The sequence below is a fragment of the Amphimedon queenslandica genome, unplaced genomic scaffold (assembly GCF_000090795.2).
Source record: "Amphimedon queenslandica unplaced genomic scaffold, v1.1 AMPQUscaffold_13513, whole genome shotgun sequence".
Taxonomy (NCBI): domain Eukaryota; kingdom Metazoa; phylum Porifera; class Demospongiae; order Haplosclerida; family Niphatidae; genus Amphimedon; species Amphimedon queenslandica.
The window spans coordinates 41,667-59,411 of NW_003546251.1; the positions used below are offsets into that span (position 1 = coordinate 41,667).

The window sequence follows — 17,745 nt, forward strand, 5'->3', positions numbered from 1 at the left end:
ATCTTGTTTTTTTAAATTTTTTTAGTACAGGGATTTTGGCCAAATTTCACCAAAAATGAAAAGTAAAGAATTCTTCATTTTTATATTTTTCCCTAATACATATACATGTTCTTATGTTGTATATCAAGTTTGAGCTGATTCCGATCAAGCTTGGATTTTTTACGAATTTTTAAAGTTGCTCCAGAATTGGGTCTAATTTAGACTGTACTATAGTACAGGGTATTTCATAAAGAAGGTTCATGTATAATGATGATGACAATGATCATGAACTACAACTGTACCTTGATCTAGTGTCAGCCATGTCCTCCATTCAATTGGAATAAATTCAACTCTTTTATTCTTCCATTGATCAGGGAAATGCTTCAGAGCAGTCTGTCTACAAGTATCCCTCAAACTATCAGATGAACAGTAAAAATATCCATCAACCAATTCTTATTTCATTATTATATACTTTCAACTACATGTACATACACTTTCTCTATCTTTTTCTCCTTTATTTATCTTCTCTCTCTTCCTCTCTCTTCCTCTCCCTCTCTCTCCCTCTCCCTCTCTCTCCCTCTCCCTCTCTCTCCCTCTCCCTCCCTCTCCTCCTCCCTCTCTCTCCTCCCTCACTCTGAGGTGCTCTTCACAATGTCAGATGCGTCCATATTCTGTCCAATCCCGTGTATCACAAAAACAAGATGGCCAATGGGCGGTGATGTTCTTGTAGGTAGACAAGCTTCCTTGTATCCTCTCGTCAACTTGGTGGCTCCGTACTGCTGACTGATACCAACCTTCCCTCCAACTTTATTTAATAACTTTGATGTCAGGTCTGTCTTTATCTTCACAATGTCATTCTCTCCAGTCCATACTGCTTCATATCCATTACATGAGACCTGATTCAGGACTACTAAAATAAAATAAAATAAAATAATCATTATCATCATTCTTATCACATATTTTAGCTACATGTATAATTTTCATTGTATCATGTACAAGTATATTTACTGGTCCTACACATGATGCATGTACCTGTATTTTGTGATTGAGATTTCAGAGGTGCAGACCCACGTCTCTCATTATTAGCATCAGGTGATTTGTTGGAGTTAGCCCAATCAGTCAAACTGGCATCTGCTCTAGCCTAATGAGTAGCAATGAGTAACAATGAGTAATATAATGATAACAGTGATTGGACCAGTTTCATTACTATTCAAAATTTTGAAACTAAAACTTAATCTCTATACACGTAAAATAAGGACATTATAAATTTTGGCTAAAAATGACAAACTATTTAATATACCATCACATATATTTATTTATTTATTTATTTATTCATTCATGTTGCCTTACTCTTTCTCTCCAATCCTTTCTTGTATGTGCTTCCTCAAGAAGATCAGCCTCTTCTTGACTGAGTGGCAGCCAGCGCTCGGAGGATATGACTTCAAACCAAGAGCCTCTTAAGACTGGACAAGGTTTAGCTATACATGAAGAGGAGAGAGAGAGGAGAGAGCAAAAGAGGGAGAAAAATAGATGATGATTGATATAAGAAAAAAGGAGAAAAGAACAAAGTTACAAACAACAAAAGAAAATACAACAAAGAAGTTAAGGAGTATCATCACCATTATTATTATTATTTCTTTTTCTATACTTACCTTCCCAGTAGATAGGTTTAAGAGTTGGTGATTCTTTTGAATGCAGCACCACAATGTACATATTACCCATCACTTCTACCTCTCGCTCCACATCTGGACATGCCACAGCTTCTTGAAGCAAAATGGTCCTAGCCTCCTCCAAATTCAGTGAATCATGACCACAAAATGGCCTCCAAATCTTCCCATTCTCCATATAAAACCATCTTTAAATAAATATATTATGTACATGTACGTACAGCAGAATTAAGAGCTAATAAGGTCTCCTTTTAAAAAATATTATACACTGCTTTACCTCAGTCTTTCAGGCGGTAAAGGAGGCACATTGGGTAAAATACCAGTAGATGGATAAGAAGGAACACTAGCACTGTGACGAGGAGGAGGAGGACGCTCTGGCTTACCACCAAGACTCTTAGAGCTATAGCTACGACTAGAAACACTAGGACTGCTGCTTGAAGCCATCACTTTAGGAGTCTATGTTTAGCCTTTTCTTTGGGGAGTTTTAGAATGTATCAATGTAAAATTAATAAGTTTAATTTTAATAATAACTAGATCAATATCATAAATTCATAATAAAATTAATAACACAAAAGAGAAGTTTTTAAATACAAAACAGCAGATCAAAAATAATCAAAAAACAATACAAGACATGTACAATCAGTTTTCAAGGGAAGCAATTATTAATAGCAAAATTACAATAATAATACTAATAATAATAATAATAATAATAATATTAGTCATCTTCGTTGGCGCCAACATCTTCCGGAGGTTCAAGTGGAGGAGGTGCTCCAGATCCACCTGATCCTATTGAAGTACCAGCTGTAAGATACCCAGCAACTCCCCCCACACTACCAGCTGTTAGGTAACCAGCTATTGGTGTATCAGTAATGAAGAGATCGTGTTTCTGATCTTTATAGGCACTCCATACTTTAGAGCTATCTAGTAACTCATTTACCTAACAATAAAAATAATAATATAGCATATCTTTGACCATCCATTGAGTCATCCATTAATTCATTTATTTATTTATTTATGTACAGCAGTTATTGCTCATACCCTTTCTCCATTAGCAAGATCCTTGGCCATTAGTTTCAGAGACTCTGCGATGATTGCTTTAGTAGCCGAAGGTTTATCACACTCAGTTAAAGCACTGTCCAGCAGTTCCAATAAATACGCTACCATCCCGTGCTCTAGTGCCTGATGAACCAGCTCAGGTGAGCCTTCTTCCATCATTTTACTGATACTCTCGGCAGCTGAATTAACACAGTCTGGTCTCTTCTTCATAGCAGCTAGCAGAGATTTCATTGCTGTGTCTATCTTGGACATATTGCGAACACAAAACTGGATAAAAGAGAGAGAGAGAGAGAGAGGGAGGAAAGACAGAAAAAGTACATATGCAAATTGCATCTACAATCTATCCTTCTCCCTTTTCTCTCCCCTCTTTTTTTCTCTTCCTCTCTCTTTCTCTTTTTCTCTCTCTCCTTACTCCACTTCCAGATAGCACATTAACAACTTCAACACAAGACTTTGGTATGCTGTTATTCTCCGCAAACATCCTCTCAAATATCCTAGGAAGATGGCCCAGTGGTGGTACTTGATCAGCCATTGCTGGTTGAGCACTGAATAGACACACTGTAGCTTGAGTCACTGTCTCTAGTACCTCACCCTGTGGGTGTGGTCATTAATAACTATTAATAACTAGTGAGCTTACATCTGGCGAGTGTGACTGTATGAGGACACTAAACTTCTCAAGGAGAGCAATGAGAAACTCTTTGGGTTTACGAAGCACCTGTAAATGAATAAAAAATCACACAGTAAATGTAAAATCACACAGGTACATATACACAGCGTATGTATTGGCACAAAACTGGTATTTTTTCAAAGTGATTGCCAGAAGGCTATAGTAAGCTAACATTCACAAAAAATAAACATTAACTTTCAAAAGTTAAACATGATACTGTATACATGTACACGTGCAGAGCAACCACTATGAACTACAGACTACAGCTACAGTTGTATTAATTGTTACAAGTTGCAGTGGACTGTGTTTCCATTAGGTACACTCTTACCCAGTTCGGTTGAGCAATGAAGAGTCTAAGGAAGACTCCTCCTACTTCAACCTCTCCTTGTATCTGAGAATAGACTACAGCAAAATCCTCAGGCAACTATAAATAATAATAATAATGTCAAAAATTGTCAATAAATTATAATATAAATCAAATGGAGAATTCTCTCCTCACTGCAGTTACATTTCTGATGAAATACCCTGTACTGTAGTACATATGGTCTTAGACCAGATTTTTGAGTAACTTTAAAAATTCGCAAAAAAAAATTCAAATTTAGTCGGAATCAGCTTAAACTTTCTACACAACATAAGAACATGTATATCCATCAAGAAAAATTGTTAAAATGGAAATTTCTCAACTTTTCATTTTTGGTGAAATTTGGCCCAAGACCATGTACTATAGTACAGGGACTTTGGCCCAATTTTGGAGCAACTTTAAAAATTTGTAAAAAAATCTAATTTTGATTGGAATTAGCTCAAACTTGAAACACAACATAAGAACATGTATATGCATCAGAAAAAATTATAAAAACGGAGATTTCTCTACTTTTCATTTTTCGCGAAATTTGGCCCGAGACCGTGTACTATAGTACAGAGACTTTGGCCTGATTTTGGAGCAACTTTAAAAATTCGTAAAAAAATCCAATTTTGATCGGAATCAGTTCAAACTTGAAACACAACATAAGAACATGTATATGCATCAGAAAAAATTATATAAACAGAGATTTCTCTACTTTTCATTTTTCGCAAAATTTGCCANATGACCAAAGGCTATAGCCTTTGGTCATTGGCGCAATTTTTGAGCAACTTTAAAAATTCTTTAAAAATCCAAATTTGATTGGAATTAGCTCAAGATAAGAACATATACATGTATATACATCAGAAAATATAATAGAATCCTCTTTGCCATCATGTCATGTCAGATAAATGCATGTACAACTGAGCGTCCATTACCTTCCATATGATTTCAGGATTATCTTTCTGTTGCAGGAAAAATCTAAAAAATAACAAATTAAATAAACCAAAAAAACATAATTGGTATAAAAAATTAGAAAAAAAAGAATATTTTACTCATTTGTCATTGTTTGTATCATGTCAGAAACTTTCTCTCTTGACTCATCGTTCCAGATTAGCTCAGGATTCTCTTGCGTATCTTTGGATATTAACAACAATCAATAAATGTACATACGCTCTATTTTGGCTCACTTTCAAACATAATGACAGCTGCTTCTGCACTGTCTCTCATGGCGTCCATGAATATGTAAGGAAGGAACTTTCCTAGTACAATCCTAACACGAGGACCAACCAGTTTATCAGTTATCATCTTAGCAAAGAGATTAGCTGTTTGCTCTCTCACTGAAGAATTCTGAGAATTGCAGAAGAGATTTAACAGATATATAAGAGCACCTGAAGAATGGGAAAGAGAGGAGAGAAAGAAAGAGGATGGAGGCAGGGAAGAAAGAAGAAAAAGGTTTTATAAGTTGTTCTGATGGTTGAATGATGAGCTCTTACCTTTCTGAATGGATTCTTTGACTATTTGAGTGTGCGATGTTAAAGCTTGTAAAACTTCTAAAACTAAACTATGAGCTAAAAGTAGAAAAGGAACAAATATATGTAAAACGGAATAAAACAGGAATAAAATTTAAAAAAATAAAACAAAAAATATGAATGAATTTCCTGCTACCCAATCCCTAGTCCTTATCTGCCTATGTTGTTACTATTCATTAATACTCACATGCTGGTAGAGAATGCAGTACTATCATGAGATACTGTAGAACATTAGAATCAGCTATATTAGAGACACAGCTCTTATTACCAGTGACTGCCGATACCACCTAACAGAATAATAATAATAATAATAATAATAATAATAATAATAAATTCAATAACTACTGTAGCTGCATTAGCCATACCTGTAATGCACACATTTGAACTTTGTTAGCTCCCTGTACTCCTAATAGTGAGAACAATAACTTGAAGTGTCCCATACACTGTATCTCTACTCCTGGGTTAGCATGGAGGACGTTGTACAACGCTTCAAGAGCCATCTCCACATTCTTCAGTCTCACAGCATGCTGCCCTTTATCAATGTCACTAGCTGTCATCGCCATCAAGGAATGAAGGTACTGCAATACAGTAAAACATAGTAAATTTATAGTAAAACACAGTAAATCATAGTAAAACATAGTAAATTATAGTAAAACACAGTAAATCATAGTAAAACATAGTAAATCATAGCATAATGTACTTGTGCATTAGATCCAATGAAGTCCAGTACTGCAGTGGCGAATCCCTTGGGGTCCTCGAGTACAAAGGTTGGCTGCTCGTTATAAACACGAATATAGACCTCACCAATGACCAGTTCATCCTTTAGCACGGAGTACTTGAAATCCTCCCCAAATGACATATCACACTCTCCCTAGAGAGAGAGAGAGAGAGAGAGAGAGAGAGAGAGAGAGAAGAATAAAATAAATAATCATAAATAATATCTACTTACTGATCTAATCATGCTCTTTTGCTGTGTCAGCAAATAGTCGGTCAGTTCAGCTCTGGTCCTGTTATCCCATATAAGGTAAGGATTCTCAGTGTTACTATTCAATATCTTTAGCAACTAAGGAAGGAATGAAAGTCATGTGATGATCATGTGATGATCATGTGATGGTGTCATACTTCATTTGTTGTGTTTCTTGATATTAGTTTAGCTAGGTATGGAGTGAGTAGGTTGGAGAATATGGACTGTATGACTTTATTGTAAGGTGTTCCTTCACTGCCAGCCACTGTTTCAACAACAACAACAACAACAATAATAATAATAATAATAATAATAACAATAGCAGCTCACATTTAAATCCTCCTAGTCTTGCAGCTGCTACCAAACTAAGTCTCGCCAGATTATTAGCAACTTCCTAAAAGGATAAAGACAGTATAATGGTATAATGGTACATATAGTGAACATTAATGTCTCATTCTTTGATTAGTTAGTGGCTGACCTGTTGGTTGGTTGATTCGTTGGTTTCCACTCCACTTTCATCAAGAGTGTAATCATAATTGAATATATACTGTAACACATGCCAAAGGACACCAGCCTACAGTACAACAAAGGAGAGAAATAAAGATTGATGAATTTACAGTAATTTCTTTCTCCTTTACTTGTAGCAGCTGTGTCTGTAACCATTCATCAACGGCAAATGATGAAGCAGTTTCTGTTGCTATTACATTTAATCTTGGAAGGTTCTAAAAATAACAAAAAACATTCAAAAATATTTAAAATTATACATTAAAAATACAGATAATTATAATTAAGTTACCTTATAATACATAATTCTACAGAGGTCTTTGACAATGTTGGGTGTCTCCACAATCGACTCACGACACGCCTCAAACTGAGAGGATACTCTATAACACTTGGCAATGTGCGAACAGACCTAGTTAATTAATAGTTATTAGGGGGTGGAGCTTGTTGTCACGCCAACCTGGACAGACATGTCATCCTCTTTGCTGGACTCAGAAATGACATTAACACACCTGGTGAAGGCTGCTTGAAGTATCTGAGAGAAAGAAAAAGAACATTTATATAAAAGAATTAAAAAATAAAATAAATATAAAAGTACATGTACATGTATATGTACATGTACATGCAGAATAGTAGAATTCTATGATGCTAAAAATTGAGAATAGAAACATGTACACATTAACTTACTGGTATTCCATTCTCTCTACACAGCTCCTCTGAGTTCAAAGCACTGTTGTTCATAGTGTGATAGGCCACTTCACTAGCAGCTGTCAGGATTGGAGCCGATTTAGAAAACAAGTCCTCATCGCCAGTCTCCCTCTCGATGGTCTTTATAAGCATAGGGTATCCGGCATACTTGTATGGGCGGAGTGCTGTGAATGATCAACAGGTCACATGATAGTCATGTGATGAGAGGTTGACTTACTGTCAGCACAGCGAGTGAAGAGTATTGATTGGGTTCTGAGTAGTAGGACAATACGCTCAGGATCTGGTCCGACTTTCGTGTGAGCGGATTTGGAGCATAAGAACTCGTAGGCTTTGTTAACAGCCTCAAAAACAGACTAAATAATAATAATAACAATAATAATAAATACATTAAACAGAGCCCTTACTCTTCCTTCTGGGTTCTTGTCTGGATGGTATTTCTGTGCCAATTTGAAGTAAGACTTACGGATCTTGCTCTCCTCATGTCCGCCTACTCCAACCTCAAGCCCGAGAGTCTCGTAAGCCTGACTCACTGACATCTCTGGGGGTTTCTTATCAACCTCTTTCTTCCACTCCAACAAGACGTCCTTTAATACTTTAACCTGGAGAGAAGAGAGAGAAAGATACATTAACACAATACATGTATATAAATCTTCAAAAAGCTAATTATAGTAACATGTACTAAATTTAGCACATCTTGCATTACATAATCACTATATGCAATACAATCAGTGCTATAATTAGAATACATGTACTGTACATGTATATACTCACTGGGTCTTTGACTGGCCAGTCGGGGAACTTCACGGTATCACACAAATGACGCAAATAATAAATATTACAAAACAGTTCGTTCTCTAATTGTGGATACTGAATAATGGGAATGGCACAATACTGATAGGTGGATTTAGTGTTGCTCCTTAGTCTAGGACTAAAATCAGCAATGTGTACCGCTATCTTCTCAATCATCAGTCTCCTATAAAATGGGTGTGGTCACTTGGTCTAAGCCACGCCCACAACTCACCTCATCTCAGCATTCCAAATAGCCTCTGGGGTGTCAAATTCTCCAAGAAATATTGAGCTGAATTTCTCGGGGCCGTGATTCTCTAAATAATGGACCATAGCCTCTGGCAGCAGTTGACCGAGAATACTCCTCAGCATTATATCTGATGTTGCTTGCTGTCATGGAAACAGTAATCTGATTGGTCGATTATATATGCCATATACTTACCTCATCAGGTCTGAAGGATTGTTTGGTGTGACTGTATTGGAGGAATTTAGCTATTGGGAGTATGTTGGAGCCAGTGTACATCATTATGAAGAAGAAGACACCACTCATGAACAAACGAGGCAACTGTGGATTATCCTTTAAAAGAGAGAGAGAGTTACATGTATGTCAATAAATAGTTCAGTAACAACTCACTTCCATTATGTTGTTCAATAGTGTCACTACTTTATCCACGAGTGACGGATCAAAGGTTAACAGCAGCTGGACAAGATGAGGGAGGGCAGTCGGTTCTGAAAGCATCCTCTTAGCTCGGGGCAGTGGACGGATAACAGCATCATCAATATCTCTGTTTAAAGCAAAATATACCATACAATTGACCCTCCTTCCCTCTCTCTCTTACCTAGTAGGGTAACTGTTACACATTCTAATGAGCATATTCAATATAAGGGCAGCAACTTCTGACTCATTCAGTAATGGAGTACCAGTCGCCATTAGGTTCCACTTCAGTTGTGCTATCTGATCCAATGGCTTCCATCCCTCCATGCCTTGAGCCCAGCAGCGTGACTTTGGGTGTAGCGTCTCTCCTGTCCACAGCTCCTTCATCTCCTCAAACGAATAGGGGCCCTCCCTTTCTCTCTCTCGGTTACCAAAGTACCACTCCTTCTCAGAGTTACCACCTTGATCAGGAGCAGCTTCAATGACGTTGGTCTATTAGGATAAGTACATTGCACATTATAAATGATATACTTAAGGTGGTACCTGTGTTGGTACGTAAGCTCTTGTGGTGTGTAGGTGGGCCATTGCCAGTAGATCCACTAGTATCTTCATCCCGTGAGCATCAAGGAATAGCTTAATGTTCTTCTTATGAAAGACTAACTTATCAATAAACATTAATAGTCTATCACGCTCCTCCTTGTCATCACACTATCAAAAGGAAATATCATAAAAGTAACATAAAAATCATTATTACATAAAATGGCTTACTCTTTCTAGTTTGTGTACAATGAATGGAGTATCATTGAATGGTCCTATCTCTTCATAACACTGTCCATAGACTATAGCCATTGCCTGGAGACACATTGCTTTCATAGCTGGCTTTGGTGAGAGTAAGAACCGATGATATAAATCATTGAAAAACTCCAACCTATATATTAAAAAAACCCAAGTACATGTACATGTATATACATAATACTCTTACGGTTTAACAAATTTAGTGGATCCTCCTTCATCCAGGAGCAGTCTCAGGTAATAGTCCCCGATCTTGATCTCGTCTGAGAGGCTCTCGTATCGAACCTCAAACTCAACGTGATTCCATGATATCTCAGCGTTACCGCTGAGATCTTTGTCGATAGTGAAAGATCTTATCTCAGTCTCCAGGGCCTCCCTAAGCTCCTCCCTCGTCTTGTAGTTCCATATTAGGCTTGAAGTAGCATGGTCAATTGTAAATCTAATATATAAATACAAAGAATGTCGTCACATTAAAATATTATAACTATTTTTTACTAACTTGTAATAGAAGAGTGTCCAGTTTGCTTCAGATTTGATATTCTCCCTCCTCTTCCTCAAGGTGACCGGCTGGCCAGTGGGCTGTGGTTTGGAGCGTAGTCTAGCTCTCCAGTGGAGAAGTGTCGACTCAACAACATTCAGCTTCTTCCTTGACAGCTGGACTGCTTTTAGATTATCCCTAATGTGCATCCTATCAGTGTCTTCAGGGGCTTTCTCTGAAGACTCTAAATACTGAACTAGACCAAGTGGCTAAGGGAGAGAGAGAAAGAAGACAAGTAAAAATGTAAATGCATTATTATGTCAAAGATATACATGTAATTACATGCACAGCAGCTGGTACAGTGACTTAACTTACCAGCATTCTTAGTAGGAGTGCATTAGCTGTGGGGTTACCAGTTATCCACAGTTTGATTAAATGACGACTCAATTGTCTGTAATAATAAGATAAAAAATCATAGTAAATCTACATGTAGATACACATGTACAATGTACATAGATAAATGTAACTATACTGTACATGATACTGTAGTATGCTCTACCTGTGTGTCAGTAGTCTGTTGTCAGCACTGGAAGTGAAGAGAGCTGTGTGCATGTGTCTTGGTAGAGCTCCTTCAGCCAGTGCTAGCTCCTGCATCCTTTTAGCAATGTCCTCATTACCTTCCTAATAAGGATAATAATGATAATAATAATGATAATAATAATGATAATGTTCTAAAACTGTTGATAAAAATGGAGAATTTTTGGAGCCACTTTTGACTGTACTATAATACAGGGACTTTGGCTCCATTTTACAACTTTAAAAATTCATAAAAAACCGTGTATGACATGTAACTAACTTCAATAATAGCTTTCATAATGAGGCCAGCTGCTTTAACAATAGCGAGTGATGGATGCTGGAATAACTTGAAGAGTCCCCGATTAAGAGCAGCTGTCAACTCAAGAACACTATCAAACATGGCACCAGGGGTAGTCTCACTGTGAAATAACAATACATACACAAGAAGAGAGAGAGAGAAAAAGAGAGGGTAGATGATGCAGAATGAATCTTGCATAGCTTACCTGTAAGGAGGACATATTGCAAATGTAATGAAATCTAAAAGAGCGCTAATGACAAGAGCACCTGTTCCTAATTTCTATATAAAAAATAAATAAAATAAAATCATAATGAGTATTAACGTACTATGTGTGATCTAAGGACTTCTAAAAGGTTGTCAATGAAAGCTTTACTGGAGAGGAGAGACGACTTGTTGAGTTGCTCCTGCTTGAGGTCAAAGTTGTCATGCATTGGTTGCATAAGGGCACACAGGAAATCAACACAAGCATGAGTGATACCATCATCTTTACGCTTGAGGGAACGGACTACCTTCTTACCAACAGAATCACGAAAACTACAAAATAGAACAAAATATTTTGTCATACATTGTATACATGGAATTGTAAAAATATTTTGTCTTACAGGTATATCTACATATACTCCATCTAATTCAACTTTTGTTGATGATAATAGAATAACAATGGAACAATACAGAAACATTGAAACTATGTACATGTACATGCACTCTTGCTAATGGTAGGGTATTATACATGAATATATTCATTGCAAATATTGCATCATCTAATATACTTTGGTAGTTCAGTGAAGGCACTGTATCCAGCTTTAGATGCTACCAATCTTCTCAAAGAATGAAACTGACACTCCAGATCATAAGCTGATAGAGAGGACTGGTCGCCATCTTTAGATAAGAGAGAGAGAAGAGCTTGAGTGATGAGTTTCTCTTTATTTTCGGTAAAAAGTCCCTCCTGAGTCACAGCATGGTTCAACCCACTGTACCCAATATTAGCATTGAACTCTTCAACAGCTGTCATGAAAGACGGGCCGGGCGGAGTTGTCCCGAGTAGCTTGAGGTACATGCTCTCCACCTCCTCCTCCACTGGGAGGACCATGGGCCCTAGACGCTGGCCGAGTATCGTACGTTTCATTTTAACACACACGTCATTGTTACCAGTGGCACGGACTCCATCAAGTATTGAACAAAGTAGTGAATCCCTAAACAATGAAGAAATGGAGTTACAATGTACATACATAAATAGAGGGGAACTTTAATAACAAATTTTATGAGTATATTAAAGACAAAAAAGGCTGATTATAAATACATGTACAGTGTACATTCTGACTGCTGACTAATATACATGCACATGTACATGTATGTACCAGTGGAATTTTAACACGTTATAAATGGCCAAGAGTCATGTTTAAAATAACACGAGTCATAACAGCTAAGATCAGAATTAAACCATATATGCACATACACAGATCAGGATAACTTGATCCTCTTCTCCCTCCCCCCTCTCTCTCTCCTCTCCCTCTCTCCTTACCTATCAGCTGAAGTGTAGCGTCGAATCTGTCCAGTGTTGTATTCAACTGCAAAGTTTTGAGGGTTTTCAGGATACCTTATGAGAGAGAAGACAGAGCAGAGAGGCTTCAGTGTCACTATTGCATAAGTACTAGGATCCCTCTCCAGTAAACAATTCTCTGACAGAGCTAATGTACGCTGGACTGGCTCCTGATAAAAGGAGAGAGAGAGAGAGGGGGGGGGGGTGGGTGAGAGAGAAAGATATTAAGAGGTGAGATTAGTTCTATCACTTACTGAATGACGTTGCGAGTGTTTCTGTACAGGAAACTCAGTCAGTGAAGTAATGGAGTCATCATCACTATAATACACATGACATTATATCATAATAATAATAATTACTATACCATATACTGTACAACATTGATCCTTATACTGTGTCTACATGTATAATTAATGTACCTGTATTTCCCAAATCTCCTGTTAAGGAAGTCCTGCTGTGTGATTGGGTCTTTCCTAATTCCTATGAAGTATCCTAAGTTATTCTGTGACATTGTTTGGACTTCTCTTAGCAACTCATCACGTTGTTCAACGAGGTACATGTGCTATTAAAAATAACAAAACAAATACAAATTGGACTCAGATATAAATATCCTGGAGTTTTGTTAAAGCTCATGCAAGTGTATTCTTACCAGACGAGAGAATCCATTATTAGCTAACACGAGAGCAGCTGGATGATCTGATACCTACAGAGACACAAACAAATCAAACACACAATCAAACAATCACCACACACACACACACACACTGAGAGGGAACTATTGCATAACTAGCAGCTGCTCTCACAAAATTCAAAAGAAATCACTCAACACTAATGAATAGATATACATTATAACTGACAGGTAGTACATGTACATACATGTATTTATATGCTGAATATACATGTAATGTGCAGTATATAGTTAATTAGTTATCAGTGGGAAGCAGGATCATGTACAATGTATAATAGTAAAACACATTATCTTTATGGTTTCATATGACACACACACAGTTTACATTAACCTCAGCTAGCTAATATTAAAATGTTATTCTTTGAAAATAGGTTAATTCTTCATCACATGATAGTCATGAGAATGCAGATATCTCATTTGATACAAATATATGATGTATGGTTAGTTTAAACACAGCATACTTTTAATAAAATAATAATAATAATAATAATAATAATAATAATAATAATAATAATAATAAGTTATATACTGTACCTTGCAGAAGAATTCAATGTCTTTATAATCATAATCACAAAGCTTACGACCAGTGGTATCAACCTGACTTAAGCAATGTCTTCTTGCCTGGAGAGAGAGAGAGAGGGAGAGATGAAAAGGAAGTAAATATGACAGTAGTTACAGGTACTTTATCTTACTATTAAGATAACATCAGTTCTAGTCTCGTTCCACCTGTACTTGATAGCTTTGAAACGCTACAAATAATTAATAAAAACTATTAATAATGAAGTATTAGGATGTACCTTTTCTGTTTTAGCTTTACTTGCATCAGCAAATAATGGAGACCATCGCTAGTGAAGAAGAGAGAGAGAGAGAGAGTAAAATTAAAGGAAAGCGATTATTGTGCTATTGTGAATTATTCGTTTACTAAACTAACAATTATATAATTTGCACATTTTCATTCAAATTATTAATACATCGGTGATAAAAAGGAAAACAAAGAGCAAAATTTACCAAAGCTTCGGTGATAAGTTCTGCACGGTGCTCAGTTGAGAATGTCATCTGTGTCACCTTCCTTCCCTTCCTCATGCTTATCATAAATTCGTTATTTGTTTTGGTGCTTGGATTAATATCAACAAACTCATTATATGGCCACTAGTGGAGAGAAAGGTGCAGAGAGAGAGAGAAAAATTGATAATAAATATTCAAAAATACTTGCATTTATTTATTTATTTATGTACCTGATTAGTAACTTCACCAGTTCCGGGATTAAGTGTAGTAATGGCTTTACTACCAACACTAAAAACTCGCTTATACCTACACAGGACATGATATGAATCACATTAAAATGGCGCCAGATTAAAGACCTCCACTCACTTTCCTCTCCAGGAGTGCTTGGTAGTGTAATAGCGAGCGACCTCATCGTTCCCCTCCACTACAGTCGTCATGACCTCTTGTATAACGACCACTTAGTGGCTCCTTAGGATCAGCAGCAGCTAATTTCAAGTAATTTGCTTGCTCAAAGATGAGCCACGCCTATGCTGCCCTTTCATTCACCTGATAGTCACGTGAGAAGATCATCACCATAGTAACTTTTTCTCACGTGATCTACGTTTTAAGTAGGCGTGGCTGATTCTGTTACCATAGCAACTCATATACAGAGCTAAAGGTCAGCATTGAGGATTGTGTTATTGAAAATGCCCATAGAAACACAGACCACTCGCTCCCATCAACTGGAGGAGTTTTCAAAGGTAGTAATACTTGCTTTAAAATGCTTTAGATACAATCTAAATACAGAAAGAGGCAGCTATTGTTAATCCTAATGCTGATCCTAGGAATATCCGTAGAGTGATAGCAGAGGATCCAGAATGGTAAGAAAAAGAAACTAACTATGAATTTGAAATAGTTGAATATATACGTTTTGTGCAAAATAATATAAGTATGTCACAGCTAAGCAGAGTAGAAATTAAATTAAATCTTTCTTTAATTAGGAACTTGGAGACAGTCCCTCCACTTATTGATCTATGTGTGAAACACATTGTTGATAATTTTGAAGCGAATCCACTTCTATCACAGTTACTGCCTCCTTATGACCAAAGAGTATTAGAAAAACTACCTCCTACAGTATCACTAGAGTCAGTTAGTCTCACACCATTATTAATGAAATCATGAGTGCCCATTATCCAGTGTCACTGCTCCGCTAATTGAGGATGAGGACTATTGGGAGAAGTGCTGTCACAACCGGTGGTCACTGTGCATGGTCTCGGATCATGGTGAAAGTTGGAAGAGAATGTATTTTGAGCGACACATACAAGAACTTATTGAACAGTTTACGCCAGATGTATCAAACTTGCAAGAAGTATGATGACTATTTTGAGTGTTACACTTTCAATTTTTATCCTGCAGTTAGAAAAGCAGTTGTCATTATCCGGTCCCTATGTCAAGTGTCTGAAACTAACTCAATTACTGCCTTCTTCATCAACCCAACAGCCTGAAGAAGATGAAGCCCTGGACAGGTATCATGTACAGCTTAATATGCTCCAGTACTTATACTTTGTATTGCATGTGCATGTCATTTAGTTTGAGTGACATTGATTCAAAGAAGCCCAGTCAGGATCACATTGATTTAGCCATACCACTGAAAGGTCTTAAAAATTTAAGAGAGCTTCAACTTGCTTACAGGTAATGCCTATACATGCAATACAGAAATGAGATTAATTTGCTGCATACTTTTATGTATAGAGTTAAAGATTGTGGAATGAATTTTGAATGGGGGCTCTTTAACTTTACTGATGAAGATTGTCGCAAGTTAGCAGCAGCAATAAAAGCTACCAAACACTTGAGAATATTGAGAATCCATCACAGCAAAGTTGAAGACAAAAAGGCAAGACTTTTAGTATCGCATCTACTGGATCATCCAGGCCTTCAAACATTAGGTAAGAAAGCATTAAACACTACTGCCATGTATACTTGGTATTACTTACATATTAATTTCTCTTTTTCTAGATATGTCCTACAATAAGCTAAGTGATGGTACAGGTCGTGCTTTGGGTAAACTAATAAATGGTCACTCGGTGCTAACAGTACTGAATGTCAGTAATAATAGCATTGGATCAATAGGAGGGATATCACTAGGCCATGCACTACAGACCAACACTACTCTTACACACTTGAACCTTAAACTTAACAGGTACAGTAAAATCAAACATACATGCACTATGTTATGTTCTTATATGGTACAGATTAGGAGATGAAGGTATACAACCAGTCCTCAAAGCATTAATGAGGAACCTGACACTTATCAGTCTTGATATCAGTAGCAATGACTTTGGAGAGCCATCAGCTAGTCTAATGTCTGAAGTAAGCCTTGCAATAATACTTATGTTATTATCCACAGACCACATGTACATGTACTTTTAAGACAAATTGTGAGCAAATTAAAGTATTATGCTATTTTTCATGTACTTATCTCATCTTATAGATGTTAGCAGCAAATCAAACACTCCAGGAGCTAAGTATCACATGCAACCAGTTAGGAGAGGTATGCATTTGCATTATGTGTACATGTATGTGTGCAGTATAATTACAAATGTTGTTTTTACATAGGCTGGAGGTAAGCTCCTACAGGAAGGAGTAGAAGAGAATAAGACACTAATTACACTGGATCTGAGACTGACAGAGATTAGTGCAGAGAATGAATATACTATTAATCAAATCATAAGAACCAATGCAAATAGACCAAAGATTTAAGACTTAACCATGATGATTGATTGTTTTGTCAAAAATTGTAACCTTGGTAAAACTAGCTCTTTCATGGACAGGATTAAATGAGCATAGGTTTGGGCTGGTTTGCCCATAGGCCCATAGATACCAAGGTACATGCACCATTTAGTATGTGCATGTACAAGAGCTATTCAAGGCTTCTCTAATCCATATTGTTCAAGATCAACCAAGCTAATCCGCAAGACTAATTCAAGTGTGTTATCCCAGTGTCCCATGCACCCACCACTAAAGCGTTAATGTACATTTGATTTATAAACTTGTATAATATTCATTTCTTCTTTAGTTTAACAAAAATTAACAATGTAAACACAATAATAATCAAAATGGTAATAATTATGTAATTATAATGGAGAAATACATGTACATAAGACCAATACATGAAGACTTAATAAGTGTAAGACAGTGAAAGTGGATAAAAGGTTATTCAGTGTCAGTTAACTCTTCTGTGTCTGATCCGGCCATTAGTCACTTTTTCTCACTATCATCGTGAGTTGGTGCGCTTCCTTTCTTAGTTTTCTTTCCACCAGAGCTAGTTGGAGCTTTAGAAGCAGTTGATCCTTTAGGAGCCTTACCTGACTCAGCCTTACTACCATTCTTTGCAGGAGCTTCCACGTGACTTGTAGCAGCCTTTTGACTTGTGGGCTTTCTCTTTCCAGAATCAGACGGCATCTTTTCAAGTTAAGGTAGCTTTCGTATAGGTTTGGAGTAGTCTCTTTTCAGCAGAATAGTGATCAATGGTCA

At 36.8% G+C, this 17,745-nt stretch overlaps 3 protein-coding genes across 4 annotated transcripts in view; 1 reads left to right on the top strand and 2 right to left on the bottom strand.

Annotated features, from left to right (window-relative positions):
- LOC100640606 (phospholipase DDHD1-like) overlaps window positions 1-2,129 on the bottom strand; it is a 5,253-nt gene extending 3,124 nt beyond the window's left edge. Inside the window, exons 1-6 of one of the 2 annotated variants that reach the window (XM_020003115.1) lie at window positions 1,924-2,129; window positions 1,632-1,834; window positions 1,330-1,457; window positions 1,012-1,120; window positions 613-886; window positions 282-394 (exon numbers count right to left, since the gene is read on the bottom strand). In XM_020003115.1, coding sequence (XP_019858674.1) covers window positions 282-394; window positions 613-886; window positions 1,012-1,120; window positions 1,330-1,457; window positions 1,632-1,834; window positions 1,924-2,090 — 994 coding nt within the window. In that variant the 5' untranslated portion in view covers window positions 2,091-2,129. Of the gene's footprint in view, window positions 1-281; window positions 395-612; window positions 890-1,011; window positions 1,121-1,329; window positions 1,458-1,631; window positions 1,835-1,923 lie in introns of both variants that reach the window. The other variant, XM_020003112.1, reaches the window with a different exon arrangement.
- Window positions 2,130-2,192: 63 nt separating this feature from the next.
- Window positions 2,193-13,241, bottom strand: LOC100640734 (dnaJ homolog subfamily C member 13). Its single transcript, XM_020003107.1, has 41 exons — window positions 13,189-13,241; window positions 12,959-13,101; window positions 12,794-12,857; window positions 12,522-12,709; window positions 11,770-12,192; window positions 11,326-11,533; window positions 11,205-11,278; window positions 10,982-11,120; window positions 10,685-10,806; window positions 10,501-10,576; window positions 10,147-10,394; window positions 9,838-10,086; window positions 9,624-9,783; window positions 9,399-9,563; window positions 9,040-9,347; window positions 8,835-8,985; window positions 8,643-8,777; window positions 8,436-8,590; window positions 8,186-8,387; window positions 7,819-8,013; window positions 7,632-7,767; window positions 7,394-7,578; window positions 7,167-7,241; window positions 7,002-7,118; window positions 6,844-6,927; window positions 6,684-6,779; window positions 6,536-6,599; window positions 6,364-6,470; window positions 6,191-6,304; window positions 5,942-6,112; window positions 5,607-5,819; window positions 5,429-5,528; window positions 5,206-5,280; window positions 4,900-5,100; window positions 4,765-4,846; window positions 4,648-4,690; window positions 3,698-3,793; window positions 3,340-3,417; window positions 3,115-3,294; window positions 2,685-2,969; window positions 2,193-2,583 (listed from the first exon to the last, which is right to left on the bottom strand). The coding sequence occupies exons 2-41, from the start codon at window positions 13,096-13,098 to the stop codon at window positions 2,362-2,364; spliced, it is 6,126 nt and encodes a 2,041-aa protein (XP_019858666.1). The 5' UTR covers window positions 13,099-13,101; window positions 13,189-13,241; the 3' UTR covers window positions 2,193-2,361.
- Window positions 13,242-14,861: 1,620 nt separating this feature from the next.
- Window positions 14,862-17,039, top strand: LOC100640862 (T-complex-associated testis-expressed protein 1-like). The gene is made up of 11 exons (XM_003383246.3): window positions 14,862-14,972; window positions 15,019-15,092; window positions 15,213-15,356; window positions 15,409-15,580; window positions 15,628-15,737; window positions 15,802-15,903; window positions 15,964-16,157; window positions 16,228-16,411; window positions 16,464-16,581; window positions 16,703-16,762; window positions 16,828-17,039. The coding sequence occupies exons 1-11, from the start codon at window positions 14,919-14,921 to the stop codon at window positions 16,969-16,971; spliced, it is 1,356 nt and encodes a 451-aa protein (XP_003383294.1). The 5' UTR covers window positions 14,862-14,918; the 3' UTR covers window positions 16,972-17,039.
- The last annotated feature ends 706 nt before the right edge of the window (window positions 17,040-17,745 follow it).

Excerpts from the sequence above, each read along its gene's own strand:
- LOC100640734 (XM_020003107.1), bottom strand. The coding sequence starts at position 13,098 with ATGTACCTCGTTGAACAACGTGATGAGTTGCTAAGAGAAGTCCAAACA. Across the intron at positions 11,534-11,769 it reads GCCTTCACTGAACTACCAAA|TTTTCGTGATTCTGTTGGTA; the intron begins GTATATTAGATG and ends TCTATTTTGTAG. Across the intron at positions 4,847-4,899 it reads AGCTGTCATTATGTTTGAAA|ATACGCAAGAGAATCCTGAG; the intron begins GTGAGCCAAAAT and ends TAATATCCAAAG.
- LOC100640862 (XM_003383246.3), top strand. The coding sequence starts at position 14,919 with ATGCCCATAGAAACACAGACCACTCGCTCCCATCAACTGGAGGAGTTT. Across the intron at positions 15,581-15,627 it reads ATGTATCAAACTTGCAAGAA|TTAGAAAAGCAGTTGTCATT; the intron begins GTATGATGACTA and ends TTTATCCTGCAG. Across the intron at positions 16,158-16,227 it reads TCCAGGCCTTCAAACATTAG|ATATGTCCTACAATAAGCTA; the intron begins GTAAGAAAGCAT and ends CTCTTTTTCTAG.